We start from the raw sequence: 22500 nt of genomic DNA, 5'->3' as shown, positions 1-22500 counted from the left end.
ATATATATATATATATACATATATATATATATACATATATATATATCTATATTATATATATATATATCTATATTATATATATATATATGTCTATATTATATATATATATATATATATATATATATATATATATATATATATATATATGGAAAATGTACATTTATTCCCAACGTCTAAAATCCACATCGTTATTTTTTCTATCCCTGTAGTAAATCTTATCGATGGCACTAATGAATTCATTATAGCAAGACAACTCTCAAGTTTAAATTTTCTTCTAAATATTCACAGCATCACCAGCACAAGGATACCAAATAAATTGAGAGGACCAATCACCTTATTTATCAAAAGATTGTGTATTAATAAACGAAGAACTTCAAAATAACAACTTGAATCAAAATAATCCAGCTAAGATTCAAGGTCTTACTTTTATTCCATGTATCATTTACCCAAAGCTTTTTGTCATATTTGAAAAAAAAATGAGCTTAACTTCAATATATCATCTTCGCCTCCACAATCTTTCCTTAAAAATCACCATATCTCTGAATAAAATCAGATATGAAAAGTACTATGGATAAGATCATTACTTCATTAGAAGGTCATTTAAACAAGTAAACGGCTTTCATCTATGATGAAACAGATCTTGGGTCGAAATTACAAGACTGAATCAAATGTATACACTTATAAGAAACAGACCATCTTCTACATTAACCTTTTCACTGCCATTGGTGAACTAGTCCAAATTTATGAAAGGAAACTTTCAAAATCACCCAAACAATAGAAATTTGGTATTCATTGGAAAAAGGTCTTAATTGAGGGTTTTCCAAGAAATATCCAAGAGATAGGGTTTGCGTGGTCTTGAAAATTTTTGCTACATCAGACGTTTTGTTGAATTCACCAATAGCAATAAAAGGGTTAATCTTATAATGCTTATCCTCGACTTAGTGCAACACGATTTTTTCCACCAGAAAAACATTCCACTCATTACATTTTATGTCACATTTTGAAAAAAAAAAAAAAAAAAAGCAACCCTTTAGCACAACCATTCACGTGGATCATGCACAAATAACATGCCACTACCCACCCAGAGTTCTTCTCACTTGAATAATTTTCTATCACTTAATAATACCGACCAAACCCAACTATCTTATCCCCTCGCCATTCCCCCTCCACGCCCCCAAAAGACCCCCTTCCCTCCCCTACCCCGCGCAAGAAGCCGCCAATACTCGTCGCGGCAGCTTTTGATAATCGTCTCTGTAAACCCGTGTTTATATTATACTTCACATCTTATATATATTTTATTAATTATCATTACTATTATTATTATTATTATTATTCCTGTGTCATTCATGTATTATAGAATTTCTTATCTTGTCTGAGTGTTTTAATCCATTTTCCCTAGTGAAACCAGATAAAATTATGTGATATATCACAAGCATCTTCATATACATCGGTAGTGGGGGATGACACTTCCCCCTCCGCCCCCTTTACACGTGTATATATGAACACTTACTTATTGTCTGTGTGTATTTTATTGTATATTATATAGTACTTTTTTCTATAATTACTACTCCCAGTTTTTATGTCCTTGTTTTATTTTCTTTATCCCCCAAAAAACCCATAACCTTCAAGATATCTAGCCTTGCTATGTGATCGGTCTACTAAGAGCTTCTACTGCTGTGTGTGCGTATGAGAGAGAGAGAGAGAGAGAGAGAGAGAGAGAGAGAGAGAGAGAGAGAGAGAGAGAGAGTGTACCGATCAATCTCTTTACCTTGCATTTCCCAACAACCCAGTTATCAGTTTGAGAGAGAGAGAGAGAGAGAGAGAGAGAGAGAGAGAGAGAGAGGAGAGAGAGAGAGAGATAAATGAAGTATGTAATCACCTTACCTGTTTTACTTCCTCCCCCCCCCCCCCATGTACAGTCTTTCTCGCTAATATTCCTCCTATCATTTCTTAGTAGTAAACGTTTGATATTTCTGTAGGCCTAGTATTTTGCACTATTCATCCTTATTGACTTAACTCTCTCTCTCTCTCTCTCTCTCTCTCTCTCTCTCTCTCTCTCTCTCTCTCTCTCTCTCTCTCTCTAAGCAAAGCCATGTCAGTTGAACCATACATAAAATCATCCATTATCATTATTGTATTTATCACCAATGGTTTTTCATCTAATTTCATTTTCTAAGTTATTTATGAATAATTTGTATGTTTGATTTCATCACTGCACTAATAAATTTTATTTTAAAGCCACAGGATTATATGATCAAAATATGTTCATAACCTAACTCCACCAAAACAGGAAACGAATCTATCGGCAGACATCAAACCTTCATAAATAACACTAAAATCTACATAAAACAAACATAATCAAATAGTAATAACAATTAGCATGGGATTTACATCTGGGACAATAAAACGGCTGTTTTGAAATCAACGTTCAAAAGAAATATCAATAGAGGTAGATGCAAAGTTTCAGGACCCAAGAACACATATCAGGAATAGATTTGCTGGTCTGGATTGGGGTTAATGAAGACAAATTGAAGAACCTATAGTCAATCCTTTTTAGCGAGGCAGATTTGCACTGACTCGCAGGGGTGCCCTTTTAGCTCGGAAACGTTTCCTGCTCGCTGATTGGTTGGACATGATAATTCTAACCTATCAGGTAGCAGGAAACTTTTTCCGAGCTAAAAGGGCACCGCTGCGAGTCAGTGCGAATGCGCCTCATTAAAAAAAAAATAGCATAGAAAGATTATTCTAGTGTTTGTAAAGACAAAAACCCTGCCAGAGAAGGTGGCGTAAGACGATGATGACAAAAGGACGTCCGAGCAATATAGAAAATAATTCTATATGGAATGTGAGGGAATGCTAAAGATTTGGGTTTGGGAGTAAAAGTATAGATGACGAAAGAGTGAAAAAAGACATTAATCATCAAATAGTTGAATGAAGGAAGAGTACGCAAACATAATTTGGAATCCTAGGTTGGAATGTATAAAGGATGAAATCTGGGAATGGGAAAAAAATAATAAAGAAGCTGAGGTTGTTAAGAATTAATTGTTTAGTATATGCGGGGTAGGAATGATTGAGCGTGTGATAAGTAACTTAGTAAGACCGGTAAAAAAATGGCAATGTTCACTGACTGATTGTGAAGATATTTCCATTGTGTTATAATATAATAGTCCATGTGGAAAGATTGGAAGTAAAAAGAGTAAACATCAAAGGTGTTTAAAGGCAACAGGAGGAACCACTCGAAAAAAAGAGGAACTGTGAAGAGATGGATGAATTAAGTGCAAAATCAACTGGAACTGAAAAGTCTCAATATCTTACCTTTGATAGTACGTGAGAGAAATTTATGAATTGTGCTAAATGTGTGTGTGTGTGTGTGTGTATGAGAGAGAGAGAGAGAGAGAGAGAGAGAGAGAGAGAGAGAGAGAGAGAGAGAGAGAGAGAGAGAGAGAGAGAGAGAGAGAAGGTTTAATGCGGCGCTATTCTGGAAGTTTTCTGAAATAGGTTAATCCTCAATTCAGAGTAAAAAAAAATATTAAACTGTTGGTCATCCTTCTCTCTAAATCTATCCTCAGTCAATTTAGTAAAAGAGCTTAATATTGAAAATATATATATATATAAAAAAAAGTGCAGACCTCAGAGGAGATTCGGTCAGAGAGATAACACGCACAGAAATGGCCGGCCAGTTTTTAAATAACACAAAGCCCCAGGGCAGGGCAGCGTTGGTCACCAAGATGGCCAGTTCCTAAGCGGCCAATCTCATATTTAGTGCCGGTGCTTCTGCCGAGCATTTCCCCTTATCTTGGCTCTACACACTTCGCGTAATCGCTGGCCCCAATCACTTCCTCTAACCTTTTATATCTACTAGACCAAATGGATTTCCTATCGTCCGTTACGGATGCCTCTCTCTCTCTCTCTCTCTCTCTCTCTCTCTCTCTCTCTCTCTCTCTCTCTCTCTCAATTGGCATCGTGGTGCAACGCGAAGTGTGGGCTGCAGATGTGAAAGAACCCGTGTCTGGCCGGAAGGGCTGGGTAATATATACAAAAAAACAGTTCAAGGGCAAGCGCGCTCAGTTCACAATCAGTGTGGCCCGTGTTTGACTCTCTGAGATTATGACAACGGATGGTTGGGTTAGTTTCTTAACGTACATTATGGTTCTTTTGACTCAAGTAGTAAATTAAGAACCCGGGTGTTAGTCGAGTAGTTAAGAACGCAGCTAGGATAAATCCAGACAGATGAAATGAAACGCCCAGAGGGGTAAAATCAGATGGTAACACACACACACACACACAAAATAAATATAGGATATAGAGAAGGAGAGATGGGTACTCAATTAGCTTAAAATAGCAAACCATCATCATTTATTGTATGTTCGAGACAGACCTCGAATTGTAAACTCTAAAAATTTCCTTTAAAAATCGAAGTGAGAGATTCCTCCATATATTATTAACGTACATCAGACAACGATAAACAATGCCAGACTCTTTGCCTACAACATGCACATCAACACATTAAATTAAAAATATTAAAAAAAACTACAACTGGTTTTGTCTCACATATTTTATGCTTTTCAGTTTGGTTTTCACTGCTTTTTACTCAAGGTTAATATCATAAAAACTAGCATATGTTGTAAATAAGAACCTTATATCAACTATAAAGTAAACTATAATTTCCTTTTATTATAAAAATTCTAGCTTGGTTTGAACAGCAGATCTTTATGTGTTCAAGGATAAATTTTATTTTTTCTGCAATTTATTATTGCTTGCGTTATTTCAGTTAGACCTTATTGCATTTTTTTTTTTTTTTACTTTTCCAATATTCTCATCTTCACCCAAAACACCATCATGTCCTCTTTCCCTTTATCTTTCTCTGTCTCTTTCTATCCCTATCTCTCCCTTAATCTATTTCTCACTTTCTCCACCCTCATCACGCCCATCAGAGGACATCTCTCGGTCCCTCTAACCTCCATCCCGCCCACACACAGGTCGCATGGATCAAGGCCGACACCAAAGCCATCCTGGCCATCCACAACCGAGTCATCACCCACAACAACCGGATGAACGTCATCCACTCCGACCACAAGACCTGGGAACTCAAGATTAAAGACGTCAAACGTAACGACTCCGGGGAGTACATGTGCCAGATCAACACAGACCCTATGAAAATGCAGGTGGGTAATACACACGATTTAGGTTTAAGGGACCTGGGCCAGGGAGGCCATTCAGTTGCATTACGACAAGTTAAAAAGATGCATGACAGCAGGAGAGAAGGGAGAGTGCAGGAACAGCAATGCTTCATGGCGACATTTCAGATTTCAATCAGTTTAAATACCAGCAAATGCGACAATAAATGCGACGTTACCTGACTATATGAAATTAGACCAGACGATTAGGTGCTGGAGCCAGGAATGCCAATTAGCAAAGAGATGTAACTAAAGAAAATTCGGGAGGTTAGACTAAGTCTAAAGAAAGGAAGGAGCCAAAGTAAAGTAAAAGAACATAAGGATTTCCTGGCTTTTTTATTATTTCTGTTCATTAACTATAATAAGAGGAAATTTGCCTTTATGGTGGAGGAAATGATTATTTTCCCTGTTTTTTAACAAATTCCGTTATTTGCATGAAAATAAATGGAACACCATTCCATTAAAAATTTAACTTTTTTTCCATTAATTACAGAGGATAAGTGGGACAAAGGGGTCTAACCCTCTTAATAATTGTTAAAAATTATTGTAGAATTGAAATTGAAAATTCTTCCGTCTAAAAAAAGGCCATAAAATTAACAAATTGAAATACACACAAGAATATCGTCCTTCTAAAGAGGTTATTTGTTGGGTTTGACATTCTTAAAAGGATCAGTGTAATCTACTTTAGGACAAGAGATCTTGTACTGTGGAGGCAATCAACTCATTAAGTGATTAGTACTTATTGGAAGTGGAAACAGTAGTACGTCAAGATCGTTACGCATAAAAGTCAACAAATCTTTCCATAAGTTCTTGAAACTCAGTAGTGCTGCAAGCTTAGTTATATATTTATACAAACATATGTAAACGAAATTTTATACACACACACACACACATATATATATATATATATATATATATATATATATATATCTATATATGTAAATATATTATATATAATATACATAATATATAAAATATATATATAATATATATATATATATATATATATATATATATATATATATATATATATATGTGTGTGTGTGTGTGTATAACAAAATCAATCGCATTCAATAGACTTAAGCTACTACCTCAAAAGTAGATCGAACCCTGTCTCTTCTACTAACTGATATCAAATAAGCCACCAGAGGCCCTGAAAGAAATAAGATCACATATGCTAACTGCAATACAGGATTAACCTAGTGGAACCTCTCTCTTACATTCTATCATTTCGTTCACTTGGTGGGGTTGGAAGCTAGTTAACTTTTTGGTATGCAAAGACATATGCTTCACCAGGTAAATCCTGAAATGTAGTTCGCAATCAGGTTCACACTTCTTAGGGCTTCTGGTGCCGTAATTGATATCTACCTAAGGTTCAATACCATAGTGAGGTAGAAATATATACTTTATGTAGTATTTATAAAAATATATCATATACATATAATATACTGTGTGCACAAACAAATGAATTTAAAAGTTTCCGACAGCTAATTATACATATATACATAGAGTTATATACTGTATATATTTGTGAATATATATATATATATATATATATATATATATATATATATATATATATATATATATATATATATATATAAAGTAGTTATCGTGAATTATTTATAAGCTGAAATTATATTCACTCTTAAATGCACAATCTGTTGAACTGTTATATATACTCTTTCAATATTGTGGCTATTATGCTATTAAACTGTTGAACTACACAAAAAGTACTTGTATGTGCGATACACAATCTTTTGACACTTTTCCAATAACCAAATAATATATAATTAATATATTTAAGAAAACTTTGTGACTTTGAAATGCTTAAAATAACCCACATTCATTTGTAATACATTTTATACAAACGCACTTTGAGATTGTATTCAAATAACTCGAGCCAAATTGGTCAGTTTCTTATACACTTACTCGATTATACATGAATTCGTTTAATTGTGATTTTTATGCAATTTATGCAACGCTACAGTATCCTCAAACCGAAAATTTTGCCATTAATAAAATCTAAACCTTAAAAAAGAAAATACCACTTTCTATACGGACTTACGTCATAGGTTTATGATGTACAATGAGTGTGTATAGAAAGGATTTTCTATTATTTCATAAAAGTTTAGATTCTAGTGTATTGTGTAAAATATATAGCTTGTACACATGTTAAATAAATCAGTGATGTCACATACGCATGCATATGTGTATAATGTGTGTGTTAGAACATCTCGACTGACGTCTCTCTCTTATCCCTTTTTATACGACTTACATCATAGGCCTATGATGGAAGTCCGTATAGAAAGGGTTTGTTATCTTTTCCGTAACGTTTTAGATTTTATTGATAGCAATATTTTCGGTTGAGGATACTGTAGCGTTGCATAAATTGCATAAAAATCACAATTAAACGAATTCATAATTTCACCGCCGAGTTACAATCTCCCTTCTATTCCCTCTTTGGTGTTTGCCAGTAGAATAGTCGTTTTATCCAGGACCCACTCTATGCAAGTCTTGCTTTAACCGAACCGCTATTTTCACCATGAGTTAATTTTATCAATTCCACGTTTTTAGTAGATTCTGGTATTCAAAGTAAATTTATAATAACATGTTTTTCTTCATTCTTAGTGTAATTTGTCTCAATTTGTGTTGAAATATGTGAAAAGTAACAAAATTATGCAGCGTGCATCCGAAAACAAGCTCCTGTCGTTGACTTCGGCAGGTGTTGTTATTAAATTTAGATTTACCTTCACGATACTTTATAATATATTCATTTATTTAACATTATTTATGGACAAAACCTATATCTAAGGGAGAAATTTAGATTAGTAAATAAGTTTTGATTCACATTACTTGGTGATCATTGGAAAACAATGATGGCATTCGGACAAAAATACTTCCAACCAATCAGCTATTAGGAAATTTTCCGAGCTAAAAGGGCACCCCTGCGAGTCGGTGCAAATATGCCTCGATAAAAGAAATGGACTATAGTTGTGGTCTTCCTGTCGGTATGAATGTTCGTAACTGTCTTCCAATAATTTCAACCAATAACATACTTATCAAAACACACACACACACACACACACACACACATATATATATATATATATATATATATATATATATATATATATATATATATATATTTATATATATACACACATATATATAACATATATAAATCAATACAATTTTATGATTCATACATATAAACAAATTATTTCACTAGAAAAATAAAACATTACATAAAAACTACCTTTGTGAATATATATATATATATATATATATATATATATATATATATATATATATATATATATTAAGGCCAATAACTACGTTGATATCAAATCATATACATATATAAACTATGAAAGGACACTTATGCCAACATGATCAGCAAAAGAGCATTTTTATTAAGTTTGAGCTTATGAAGTTCCACCCATTGAACTGATAGATTAAGATGATCGTTCCACAATACCTCATACTAAGCACGGGATGATACTGTCTGGAAAGAACTGGATGCAAAGGATGATCAGAATTATGAAAAATCTTACGCAACTTGCACAAAAAACGAACTTAACTTACGTACTAGAGATCAATATCTTAATCAGGAATAAGAAATGTCATAAACCGCAAGTTTATGTCCAACATATTAAGATGAGAGTCAACAGTTGAAGGCCAGAACGGAGATCAATATTCAAAATATGGTGGAATGAAAGAATTAAAATATTTCTTCAGGATAGCTTGATTATCATAAAAATTTAACTTTCTCTACCTGCCAAATTTGGTGAACTTAAGAAGAAACAGACCAGATTTGTTATTCAAAAATGAACCAAAGCTATGAGAATTCATGTTGTTAAATAGATATTGTCAATTTAAGTGATCTGGATGTTAAGAAATGTTAAATAGATATTGTCAATTAAGTGATCTGGATGTTAAGAACCAACTGTTCTTGGCCTACTTGCAATTGTACATTACTTTGAGTTTTGTTAGGTCTCAACTGCCTCCCCCATAAACACCACCATGCACTAATTTTGACTGTATCTCCATTAAGGGACTCGGCAAACAAAGGTCTACATTGAGATGAAATAGGTACAAAAAGCGCAGCACCATCTGTATATGCAGCACAAGATATTATATCCCTACAATCATTAGGGCGACCATCAACAGCTACTTTTGCAATCCAATTCCATAATGATGTTTTGAAATGTTTCGCCAGTTTAACTTCGAAAATAAGGGCCTTAGGATAAACACGGCCAATGGCAGCGTTAAAACAAAGGACAACCTTACGAACCTCTTGATCACAATCAATAGATTTGTGTGCAGTAATTTCAAAAACATCGAACTAAAACATGGAGCAGTTGATCACCTTCAACTTACTTTTGCCAAAAAATATTCAGAAACTCTAGATATGAAGTTATGGAAACCGGGCAGTAATCAGCAGGACTACGGCTATTACAAACACGTTTACCTAATAGAGTAACAATACCAATTCTCCAGCAAGTGCAATAGGAATCTCTTCTTGCTACCTTGCAAATATTAATCGACAACTTAGGAACTAAGAAATCGACTGTCTTTGTAAAGAAATTTAAATTCAAATACATTTTGGTTCTACGCCTCCGTAATCACGGGACTGAAAAGCTAAACGTTTAGTTTAGTTTCGAAAAGAAAAAATAAAGATCGAATTTCTAACAACTCTAAAAACTGTCAAATATTTCAACCAAAATGATTGACTTTAGACAGTGACTGATAGTGCTCTCTGCCACTGTATAAACAAGAAGGAACTGTTAAGTAGACATCAAAAGGTTATGATTTGAGGATAGTAGTAGCAGCCCCCCCACCCCCTTTTTTTTTTTTTTATATTTCTGGGCTGTACCTGAAAGGGTTTCTTTTACGGTCAAACTGTATTCCTTTTCACTTAAAACATACTCTCTGGGAAAAAGCTCTTAGTAGGGTATATTCATTACAAATCAATCCTAATTTATTACTATTCCAAAGATGAAAAGCTTTCAGTTTCTCCAAATATTAATGTCAGCAATCATCATTGAACAAGGGTTTGTTCTTGATTCGGGATTCTAACACACGAGAAGGAATACATCTATCTATTATTTTGACCAGATTTCCAGTGAAAAGTACAATAGGCCCAATCTCTATATATAATTGTGACTAATTTAATTACAGAAGATCACTCGAAATACCATTTCAATCCTCTAAATATTCAATATATGTATTACGAGAGTAATATACATTACGGATACACTCCTCAGTCTTAATAATGAAACCAAGTCATGATCAAACATCCCAACTTGGACAGATTGAAGAACTGCAGTCCTAATTTCCAAACAGATTTGAGTATTTAAATTAAATTCAACTTGACTGTCAGCTGTTGAAATGTTTCAATACACAAGACTTTCTATAGAGAAAGAGCACGATAGCTTTCACATTTTTTTTCCAATAAATATCAATTAAAATCTGATTAATACACAATAGTAATAATGCCCCACGACCCATAGGTTGGATACCTCAACGTCGTCATACCGCCGGACATCGAGGAGAAAGACACGACCGGAGACGTGATGGTGCCGGAGGGCAGCACAGTGAAGCTCTTCTGCAAAGCCAAGGGCTTCCCGGAACCGCGCATCGAGTGGAGGAGGGAGAACGGAAAGGCTATTGTTCTGAGACCACCCAATCAACCAAAAAATGAAGGTAACACTTGTCATAATTTACCAGATATTTGCAAAAGATATATCTATGTCTTGCTTCATCAGTATAGAAGCAAGTCATAAAGATACACAATTGAATTCAATATAGATTTACTTGTATGAAATTTTGAGGACTTGTAGGAGACAAAAAATGCACAGATGCTAATCATTCTAATCAGTACTGTATTTTAATTTGTTAAGCTTGACCAAAAGATCTTGATTTAAATTCGTATATAATTTCCTTGGAGAATTTTATCATTTATAATTCACTGCACTCAAAAGATAATATAACGTATAAATTTAGGGCATATGATCTTGAGGAATTAGATGCACCACTAAAACCTATCAAATTAGTTAACACCATGAAGACAAAATGATAAGGACAATACAAAGAAAATTCAATGCAATTCAGCTTGAATTTCCACAGGAAGAGATGTATTTTCTTAGTTACCTCCGCTAAGGTGGTTATAAAATCGAGTCGGTTTATTTATTTCTTTGTCTGTGTGTCTGTCTGTGGACAGGATTACGTCAAAACTATATGATTACGCCATCATAAAAACTATTCACCTTAGATGTATAAAAACTAGTTACAGATATATAGGTCATTTTAAAGACGATGATCCGTCATAGTCTTAACAAGCTTTTCTGATTAAAATATCATAAAATAATTCTTCAATAATTTTTATAAGACTGCGTATGTATATCTCACTTCGAGGTAACTTGTACAGTATATATATATATATATATATATATATATATATATATATATATATATATATATATATATATATAGCTTTAATAATAATTTATGAGATTTATCTACCTTACAATGGTTTTACATTTTTCTCTTCCCAAGTAATCCTAAAATTTACAATATGCTTATACGATGACAGCTCAAGGCATTCCACTTACTAATATATTTCATTAGTTCCAAAAACTTTATATATACTTCAACAAAGTTTGGAAGTGTGTAGCTATTTAACCGTAAACATATAAAAATTACATATTTTCTTATTGCTGATAGAAGCTTCCATGGTGTAAATCCAGGAGAATTGGGAAGCTATAATATACAATAATTATATTTCATATTCATGTTATACAGTTACTTTTCCTAACTACCCTGGGTCATTGAACTTTATCAACCTTATTTTTCCAGATTTGCTAATAGATAAAAGCCTAAAGGAAGACTTCCTTATTAAAACAGTAATTAGGGAATACACACAAATCTGTTTAACAAAACTTTCCAACCTATTATTTTTTTTCCAGTGGTTTTGTGGGAGGGCCCCGAACTGTTGATGGACAAAGTGGCCAGGGATGACATGGGAGCCTACCTCTGCATTGCTAGCAATGATATTCCACCAGCTGTTAGCAAACGCATGGTAGTGCAAGTGCACTGTAAGTTGTCTCAATTACTCTCTGTAAAAGTATGTATTACGCTTAGGAAATCATTTGAACGAGGGGTAACTTTTCATAAATATATATAATTCTCATTATCGTAATCAGCCATTGCTTCTCCACTGCAGAACAAAGGCCTCAAATTTCAATAAATATAAATATATATATATATATATATATATATATATATATATATATATATGTACATATATATATATATATATATATATATATATATATATATATATCTATATATATATACATACATATATATATATGTATATATATATATATATATATATATATATATACTATATATATATATATATATATATATATATATAAATATATAAATATATATATATTGTAAATATACACTATACATACACTATATATATATATATATATATATATATATATATATATATATATATATACATTATATATATTTCTCATATCTTGCCTTTATAAATGTTTTTGAAAACTACAAGCATTTACAGAGCTACTATTATCTTAGCCTTATAATAGTCTTTAGAAGTAAAAGAAAAAAAATATGGCGTTTAATTACATTGACATTTCAATCAAAATCAAACAAGAGATGAAAGTATGCAACGAGTTATAATATGGGTAGACATGACGAAACATATGCTAAAAACTCTCGTCTTTACATAGTATAACAGTAAACGACTCTAATGGAGTGAAAGAAACAAATAAACTAATATACATTGGCTTCGCTAGGTTTCTAAAGTCACTATCATTAACGATAACTATACATCTTTTAAGCGAGGAAGATAAAACAAATGTTGATCTATCTACTGCAAATAAAAGGTAACGCTATCTATTGATTTGTACCAAACACTAATTACCCCCCCCCCATGTTTATCGACGCACATACGCGAAACTTGGTACTAAGAATCCAACATTCATGGCTTAACTAGACCTTTAAACTTGCATCCTACAAGCAAATCAATACGGATATCTGAATGCCCCTTGTCATTAGAATATTCTTTTAACACAAAGACCAGTTCAAACTACTAGGCAAAATACCCAGCACCGCGTATATATATATATATATATATATATATATATATATATATATATATATACATATATATATATATATATATATATATATATATATATATATATATGTATATATATATATATACATATATATATATATATATATATATATATATATATATATATATATATAGTTTTATTTAATTGCATATTGAAAAAAAATCGTAACCCAAATTGTCCAAAAAATCTGATCAATTATTCACCTGGACAAGATATCTTTAATTTTACCTTCAGTATAAGTAACTTACCAATTACACGTGAGGCGTGGTATATAAATAGGTTCAGGTATACAATAATCTTTAATATGCTAGTCCAAACTAAATAAAATATAAAATTAAAGTTAATGATAAGAATTAGAAAAATAACAGAACTTACATGTCTAAATTATCAAAAAGTTACAAGTCTGCGGCCAATTCCATTCATATTTAACTATGTAACCCCGTTTCACATTTACCGTTATAACTTTTTAAACCTTTCTTTACTCATTTTCGCTTTTCATTTACAACACTCCTCTCTTGGACAATCCCATTGGAATTATATTCTATTTATTCTCTTCTATGCCATGCATAATTACATAATGGCGAAGAGAATGCTTGTACATACCCCTATATAATGAAGAGCAAATGTCTGGCTATATTATATATATATATATATATATATATATATATATATATATATATATATGTATATATATATATATATATAAATATATATATATGTATAATATATATATAATATATATATATATATTATGTGTGTATATATACAGTATATATATACATATATATAGATAATTTACATATATATATATACATATATATATATATATATATATATATATATATATTTATATATATGTGTGGATATATATATATAAATATATATATATATATATATATATATATATATATATATATATATATATATATATATCCAGTCACTCACAGCTCTCCCTGTCCCTGGGGTAAGTCATAGAGGCCTCTATGACTTACCCCAGGGACAGGGAGAGCTGTGAGTGACTGATATATATATATATATATATATATATATATATATATATATATATATATATATATATATATATATATATTATATATATATATATGTATATGTATATATATAAATATATATATATATATATATATACATATATATATATATATATATATCCAGTAACGCACAGGTCTCCCCGTCCCTGGGGTAAGTTATAGAGGGAGTAGTCATACCCCGGTGAGAGGGGGATGCGTGCGCGTGTATGCATACCTAAATATTTAGCTGTCCTATTTGACAGGCCACGTACTCTATTTAATAATACTGACAACACTTATATATTGCAGTTCATCCCCTTATCCGCATCCGAGACCAGCTAGTTGGCGCACCTGTGGGAACCAACGTCACTCTAGAGTGCGAAGTCGAGGCCAGTCCAAAGTCTATTAATTACTGGAGTAAAATGCAGAACAACACAGGTAGCGTATTTATTTTTTGATGACCATCGTAATAGAGGACGATATTTTATTTTTCTTCTTATTCAGATACTTATAGTTTATGAATGTAAATAAGTCTCTTTTCCCACATTTTTCGCTGAAGCTTCTGGTAGCGAGTCCTTTACCTATAGTCTATTTTTTATAGCGGTGCATATTTGCACTTGACTCACAGGGGTGCCCTTTTAGCTCGGAAATGTTCCTGATACCTGATTGGTCGGAAGTATTTTTGTCCGAACACCTTCTTTGTTCTCGAATGATTACCAAGTAATGTGAATCGAAACTTATTTATCAACCTATATTTCTCCATCATATATATGTTTTGTCAATAAACAATGTGAAAGAATAAATATATTATAAAGAATCGTCTTGGTAAGTCTAGATTTAATAACACAATCCGCCGAAGTCAACGACAGCAGCTGGTTTTCGGATGCACGCTTTGTAATTTTGTAATTTTTCACATATTTTAACGCAAATTGGAATAGATTACATTCAGCATAAGTTAAACATGTTATTATAAACTTTCTTTGAATACCAGAACTTACCAAAAACATGGAATTAATAAAACCCGATATTTGTGAAAACTTATGGGGAGGTGAAAGAACAGCCTCTAGCGGCCAGGCAGAAAAACGATCCCTTCTGAGTTGTAGACGCAGTTTGTTTTTTTCTTTCGTAATATAGTTCGGCCTATTCCTTTCAGTTTAAATAGTCTTACATTGTTTCTTTTCGTATTATTTTGCTTAGTATTTTCCCACATTCCTGTTCCTCACCGAATATCTATCTATTTTCCCCGATATCCCTTCTTTCATATAGGCCTATGTGATATCCGCACTACGATTCCTATGCTTTGCACCTTACGTCAGTAAGTATGTAAATAATAATAACAACATAAATTTTATGCTGTGTAACAAGTATAACCTATTTAAGCATAGTATTTTTTTATTCCCGCCTCTACACTATTTTAATGAGACTAGCACGCGCTTCCCTTCAAGCCATCACTTTCGACAGAAGATAGGAAATAAGGAATCGTAGTGCGGATATCCCATATATGAAAGAAGGGATATCGGGGAAAATAGATAGATATTCGGTGAGGAACAGGAATGTGGGAAAATACTAAGCAAAATAATACGAAGAGAAACAATTTAAGACTATCTAAACTGAAAGGAATAGGCCGAACTATATTACGAAAGAAAAAAACAAACTGTATCTACGAGTCAGAAGGGATCGTTTTTTCCGCCAGGCCGCTAGAGGCTGTTCTTTTACCTCCCCATAAGTTTTCACAAATATTGGGTTTTATTAATTCCTTGTGTTTGGTAAGTTCTGGTATTCAAAGAAAGTTTATAATAACATGTTTAACTTATGCAGAGTGTAATCTATCCCAATTTGTGTTAAAATATGTGAAAAATTACAAAATTACAAAGCGTGCATCCGAAAACCAGCTGCTGTCGTTGACTTCGGCGGATTGTGTTATTAAATTTAGACTTACCAAGACGATTCTTTATAATATATTTATTCTTTCACATTGTTTATTGACAAAACATATATATAATGGAGAAACATAGGTTAATAAATAAGTTTCGATTCATATTACTTGGTAATCATTCGAGAACAATGAAGGTGTTCGGACAAAAATACTTCCGACCAATCAGGTATCAGGAACCTTTCCGAGCTAAAAGGGCACCCCTGTGAGTCAAGTGCAAATATGCACCGCTATAAAAAATAGAGTATAGTAATTATTGTTTTCCTATTACTATTATCAATTCCATCTTACCTCCACTGCTTTAATAGTCTCACAATTGTTTTGCTTGTCCTTCTTTTTTGATACATTTCTAACTACCCTGGTTTTCCATTTTCCTAAATTTCTAAATTTTTATACTTTTTTTGACATTGGTTTTGCGTTCGCTAATTTTAAGTAACCTTTACTTTCTGTATTATTTTCTGCATTATTCCATCCCTTGTTAATTTTTGTTTTCCTCTTAATATTTTCAAATTACTGCAAACAGTGTATACCAATTTCGAGGTAGTTTTTCTTTTATCTTTTGCTTTTAAATATTGTTTAAGTACTCTCAATTTTATTCTTCAATTTATAATAATATAATGGAAAGTAATCTAGAATATTTCACTGCTCATTGTTCAAACTTGAAAATTTATTCTAAAGTATATAAGGTACTACCATAATTACATTGCACAATCCAAAATATTGCCTATTCTAGAATAAATGTTAAATAATATACGAAACGTAACTGGACTTTCATATGTAATTATATCAACATATATATGATAAGCATGATCTATTTTAATAGAACTAAAATAAAAAAGACAAAAACAAAATGAAAAAGCCCAATAGAAGATCTCACGAGAAATGCCCCAGGAAAAAAATTAAACAGGGGACATATTCAAAATATACATCCAAGCCTAAAACATTTGAGACTCGAACTCCTGTTCCTCCAACAAGCTACGCCAAAATAAAATATTCCATAATACCAAACTAGATTCCACAGGAAAAACATTTTAATTTAATAAATAATTTTTGTTTTGCTTTTAATATTATTAAAAGATAGTTTATCCAACAAATCAACATTTTGTTATTTCACTCTATTATCTAATTTAATACCAAGATGACCCCTCCAACAGGTCCACAGATTGTCAACAGCAGAAAGTACATCAACGAGGAGTTAATCATCAACGAATACACCCTAAACATGAAACTGACCATCAAAACGCTCGAACCAGAGGACTTCACGGCTTACAAATGCACAGCGAAAAATTCGCTGGGAGAGGTGCAGGGAACTATCACGCTATACGGTGAGGTCATTTTAGGATTATTGAGAGGGGAATGAATACACAACAGACATTACTTGACTAACATAAACACATAGTTCGTGTTACGAATATCAACAATAATATTACGGTACCGAAAATAATATTATTCTTGCATATAAATCAATGTTCTGTGTGTGTGTGTGTGTGTGTGTTTGACACTAGGAAGGCATATCGACAACGGAGCAGAATTACAAAACTATAAGTGCTTAAACAAAATCATATTATCTCTTCTATTTTACCCCTTCCCACGGGTAGTGCGTTGTCACAACACAATGAAAGTGACCTTAGTACTGAAGTTATATCTTAGGTTACAAGTACAAAGGTATACAAAATTAGTAGTAGTAGTAGTAGTAGTAGTAGTAGTAGTAGTAGTGGTAGTAGTTGGTAAATCACAATACTACAAGCCCAACAGATAAGAAACTTACGAAGTAAAGAATATCTATTAGAGAAATATCAAAATTTAAGACATAAAATAAATAGCAACGAGATAAAATACAACAAAAACAGATATATTGTGAAACGAGACATTTATCACCTTTCTCAACAAAAAGGATTTTGTACCAAGTTTGAACTTCTGAAGTTCTAGTTTCCACGATTTGGTCACAGCAGAAACCATATTTCTAGGATACTAAACATCTTAAAATAATGGAATGTATTCTAGAATTAAAAACATATAGTACAATGCAGTGGATAATATAGTCCGTCCGGAAAGATATGAATCCAAATTATCAGTTTTGAAAATCTTATGAAGCCCAACAATTAACCAATTGAATAACGGTTATCAGATCTGCGACGGAATTGAGCAATTTTAAATATTTATCCACCAACTTGAAATGAGGAAGTTCCTGAACAGCAGACAGAAAAACATTATTCAAAAGAGTAGAATAAACAGTACTCAAACATTTACTTATGATAGTTAGGTCTAAAAACCTAAAAGTCTCTTTCAATATATCAATTTTGTGCAGTTGAAGAAAAAACATGCCGAATAAGTACTTCGAAAGCGAATTTGCAATAAAAAAAAGTATAAATGTTTTAAACAGGTTGTATTTAATTAAAGCAACACAGCCAATGAAAATAACCTTGGGAGGGGGCTCAAAAATATTGGATCTATTTATAACTTCATTCGCCATAAATTGCAACATGCCCTAATTTTAGCTACATCTCTGCTATATATTTATTTGTTACTGTTCTGCACTCACATAACAAGAAGAATGCTAAAAAGGACTAGGATCCACTACAAGAAGCTTGTTTTCAAAAGCAAACCAAATATGGGTAAATAAAATAAAATAAAAAAAATAGGCCAAGAACATAACGCTAAGGAGTAGAAGAGATTACAATAATTTTCTAGTAGCCACAGTCAATTTCTTCGTTCAACATTCTATAATAATAATAAGAAGAAATCAACTTAACTAGTTTTAAGAGTAATAGAAGTTTATGGCTTTTGTATCTATTTCCTTATAATGTATATTGCTCACATCATTATTTTCTTCATATTCAGCATACCTTAGTTCTTTATCAATACCTTTAGTTTTGGTACTGGGTAATTAATATTATTCTTTCGAAAATTTAGAGATAGAATAAGAATCATGCAATTATAAAAGAAATAAATGAAACAAATATATACAGTATTCATGTGTGTAAGTATGTTGTGTTTCTGTCAGCATATTTTCAGCTACCTTTTCCTCATTTTGGTAATTATATGTTAAATGTATTTTGGGCCAAATAAGGAGGAATTATTGGATACAAAGAGACTTTAGACGGAAACAGTTATACAAAAAAAAATCAAAAGATTAAATAATACCGATGGCTTACAAATATATGAATCTATTACAAAAAAAAATAAAATAGAATACATAATTCATCACTTTGTGCATATAAATTGATATCAAGCTGAAATTCATCACTTTGTGAATATAAAGTGCTAAAAAGCTGTAATTTCACTTAACAGATTACTTAATCGAATAATATACATCTCGATCCAAACTCGCTTTTACTTAAGAAATTTAAAAAAGTTACCGTTAATCAATTATTATTATTATTATTATTTGCTCATCTACAACCCTAGTTGGAAAAGCAGAATGCTATAAGCCCAGGGACTCTAACAGGGAAAATAGCCCAGTAAGGAAAGGAAACAAGGAAAAATAAAAAAAATTCAAGAAAAGTAACATTAAAATAAATTAATCCTATATAAACTATAAGAACTTTAACAAAACAAGAGGAAGAGAAATGATAGAATAGTGTGCCCGAGTGTACCCTCAAGCAAGAGAACTCCAACCCATGACAGCGGAAGACCATGGTGCAGAGGCTATGGCACTACCCAAGACAAGAGAACAATGGTTTGATTTTGGAGTGTCCCTCTCCTAGAAGAGCTGCTTACCATAGCTAAAGAGTCTCATCTACCCTTACCAAGAGGAAAGTGGCCACTTAACAATTACAGTGCAGTAACCCCTTGGGTTTAGAATTGTTTCCTATAAAAGAAATGTGGAAGACGCTTATTTGGTGCTACAGACATAGCACGGGGTCTAAATTATACAGTTGGTTTCTATTAAATGATTTAGTAACACTTCATTTCATAACAGAAAGTTACGTTGACGCTCAGGCTACCGAGTAGTTCAACAGCATGACTATACAACGATTATACAGTGATCTTACAGAGTTCTTAAAACACCTCATTTAGTTTAAGCAAGTCAAACGTAAAATTGCCATAAGCTTAGGCAATTATTAAAACTTTCTCTAAAATTACCCTAAGCTTAGGCAATTATTAAAACTTACTCTTCCTAAGAACAGTTCAAGAACAATCAAAGAAATATTATCTGAAATATCAGGGATGTCGAAGAGAACATTGATATCAGCAACGTCGATGGGAACTTGACTTTAATCAGCCTTCCTAAGGACGGTCGTAGCTGAACTTCCAGAGAGATGTGTCCTCTATGCCAAACTAACCTTTAAATATCCAATCTCTGGTCACATTAACACCAGAAAAATTCGGTTCCAAAATGATCGTAAGAATCATTGTAATATAAGAACTTTGTATTTACCCAATTTCGTAGAATATTGTTAAAATTGTTCCTTTTCATTTAATAAAAACACTTTTTAAAAAAGCTCATTATTACTAAGCTATAATTCAATTTCTGAATGGTGGGTCCCTTCACATGAGGTCACTAATTCAGCTCTATATTACATAAGATTTTTATGCGTCGTAGTATTCAGTAAAAATCACCCTCCATTTACGTATGTGATATATTGTATATGTATATATGTGACTGAGCAACTACATAACAATAACTTATAAAATAATACTAAATATAAATGATACTATTACTATTCATAACATAACTATTTAAGCTCTTAAGAAATGTACTTCATAATCATCGAGAGTATTGCTAATAATTTCTCCCATATTTGAATAAAAAAAATGCCTAGATTATTTCTTTAAAATCTGATGTATATAGAAAATAATACACACGTCTACTAAGGTAGTGTGCGCACACGTTTTCTCTATCTTTTACATTTTTTTCTTGAAACTTGTACTTTTTTCCAGGTCCTCTCAGGTAAAAGCATCAACTAAAGCATAACAACCTTTACTGCTGAGATGAAACCATATACAAATACACACAAAAAGAAGAGAAATATTGTTGCACCAAAATGCATTGAATTATATAAAGCTTCAGATGCTGTAGAACTAAAGTGAGAGGACAGTCGATGAAACCATCTACAAATACAAAGAAAAGGAAAAATTTTCATGAACCATAATATTCTGTAGAACTAAATAGCGAGAGCAGACACGGGATATTGCTGTATCAGAGCCAGCCTACAATAAGAGTATCTACAGGAACCGAACAAAATACTGTAGCTCTGACCCAAAAGAATCTGAAATGACATACAAAACCAAATCCTATTGAAATGATATAATGATATGCGCGAGAGATTATATGATACTAATTAATAATCGATCAGGTGAAAAAATAAAAACTATAATTATGAAAAAGATGATACATTATCCATTCACTAAATTTCGTTACTTGGACGGTGATAAAATATCTCTTTTGTGAATTCATGGTCCATCACTTTTTTATGATCATCTGCCCTGATATAATGTATGATAATGTATCAATAAACCCACGGGTTCCCTTTACCTGAATATTGGACAGACGAAACTGGTTGGATTTACGCCAAATGTATCGAAAATATAAAAGTGGCATTTTTTTTCAAATAATTTTATGAGGAAAGCTAAATAGAGTATAAAATACCAAAGTAACTTTAACGTAGAATATACTTTTAAAATAATGATCACAAAATATCAAAGGAAAACTATACACATATCATAATGGAATACTACAGCACTAATTAACTATTCTCTATAGCGATCCAAATAAGCCTCAATACCACTACAATTTTCTTATCACTTTCGAAATTAAATACTAACTGATATTAAGGTAACTGAAGATTTTGATTAGAAACAAAACGAATGCAGCCAGAAAAACAGAAATATTTTTTTCTCAAAAACATTACTGACTGGGCACTTTTAGTTAACCGCAGGACGCTCGTATTTTTAACATATAAAAACATCCATTTTACCGGAAAGTGCCCGGTCCCTTGATAAATTGTGACAGGAAAGTTTGACTTGATAGGGAGAACAACGATGGTACTCCGGTGATAACAGTACCAACAATGGATGAGTTTACGTAGTGTAAGAGAGAGAGAGAGAGAGAGAGAGAGAGAGAGAGAGAGAGAGAGAGAGAGAGAGAGAGAGAGAGAGAGAGAGAGAAATTAAAGTCATCAAGTCAATAAAATTCCGCTATTAGTAGCCCTTGCTACAGCATATGACACGAGCCT

The 22500-nt window shown here is 32.2% G+C and overlaps 1 protein-coding gene across 1 annotated transcript in view; it reads left to right on the top strand.

Annotated features, from left to right (window-relative positions):
• LOC137637909 (lachesin-like) overlaps nt 1-22500 on the top strand; it is a 39514-nt gene that overhangs the window by 8873 nt on the left and 8141 nt on the right. Inside the window, exons 2-6 of the mRNA XM_068370022.1 lie at nt 4980-5165; nt 10694-10886; nt 12149-12277; nt 14698-14826; nt 17476-17646. Of these exons, the coding sequence (XP_068226123.1) occupies nt 5052-5165; nt 10694-10886; nt 12149-12277; nt 14698-14826; nt 17476-17646 (736 nt within the window). The 5' untranslated portion in view covers nt 4980-5051. The remainder of the gene's footprint in view (nt 1-4979; nt 5166-10693; nt 10887-12148; nt 12278-14697; nt 14827-17475; nt 17647-22500) is intronic.

The sequence above is a fragment of the Palaemon carinicauda genome, chromosome 3 (genome assembly GCF_036898095.1).
Source record: "Palaemon carinicauda isolate YSFRI2023 chromosome 3, ASM3689809v2, whole genome shotgun sequence".
Lineage (NCBI taxonomy): Eukaryota > Metazoa > Arthropoda > Malacostraca > Decapoda > Palaemonidae > Palaemon > Palaemon carinicauda.
The sequence above is the reverse complement of the archived record's forward strand: the minus strand, read 5'-3'. Positions and strand labels throughout refer to the sequence as shown.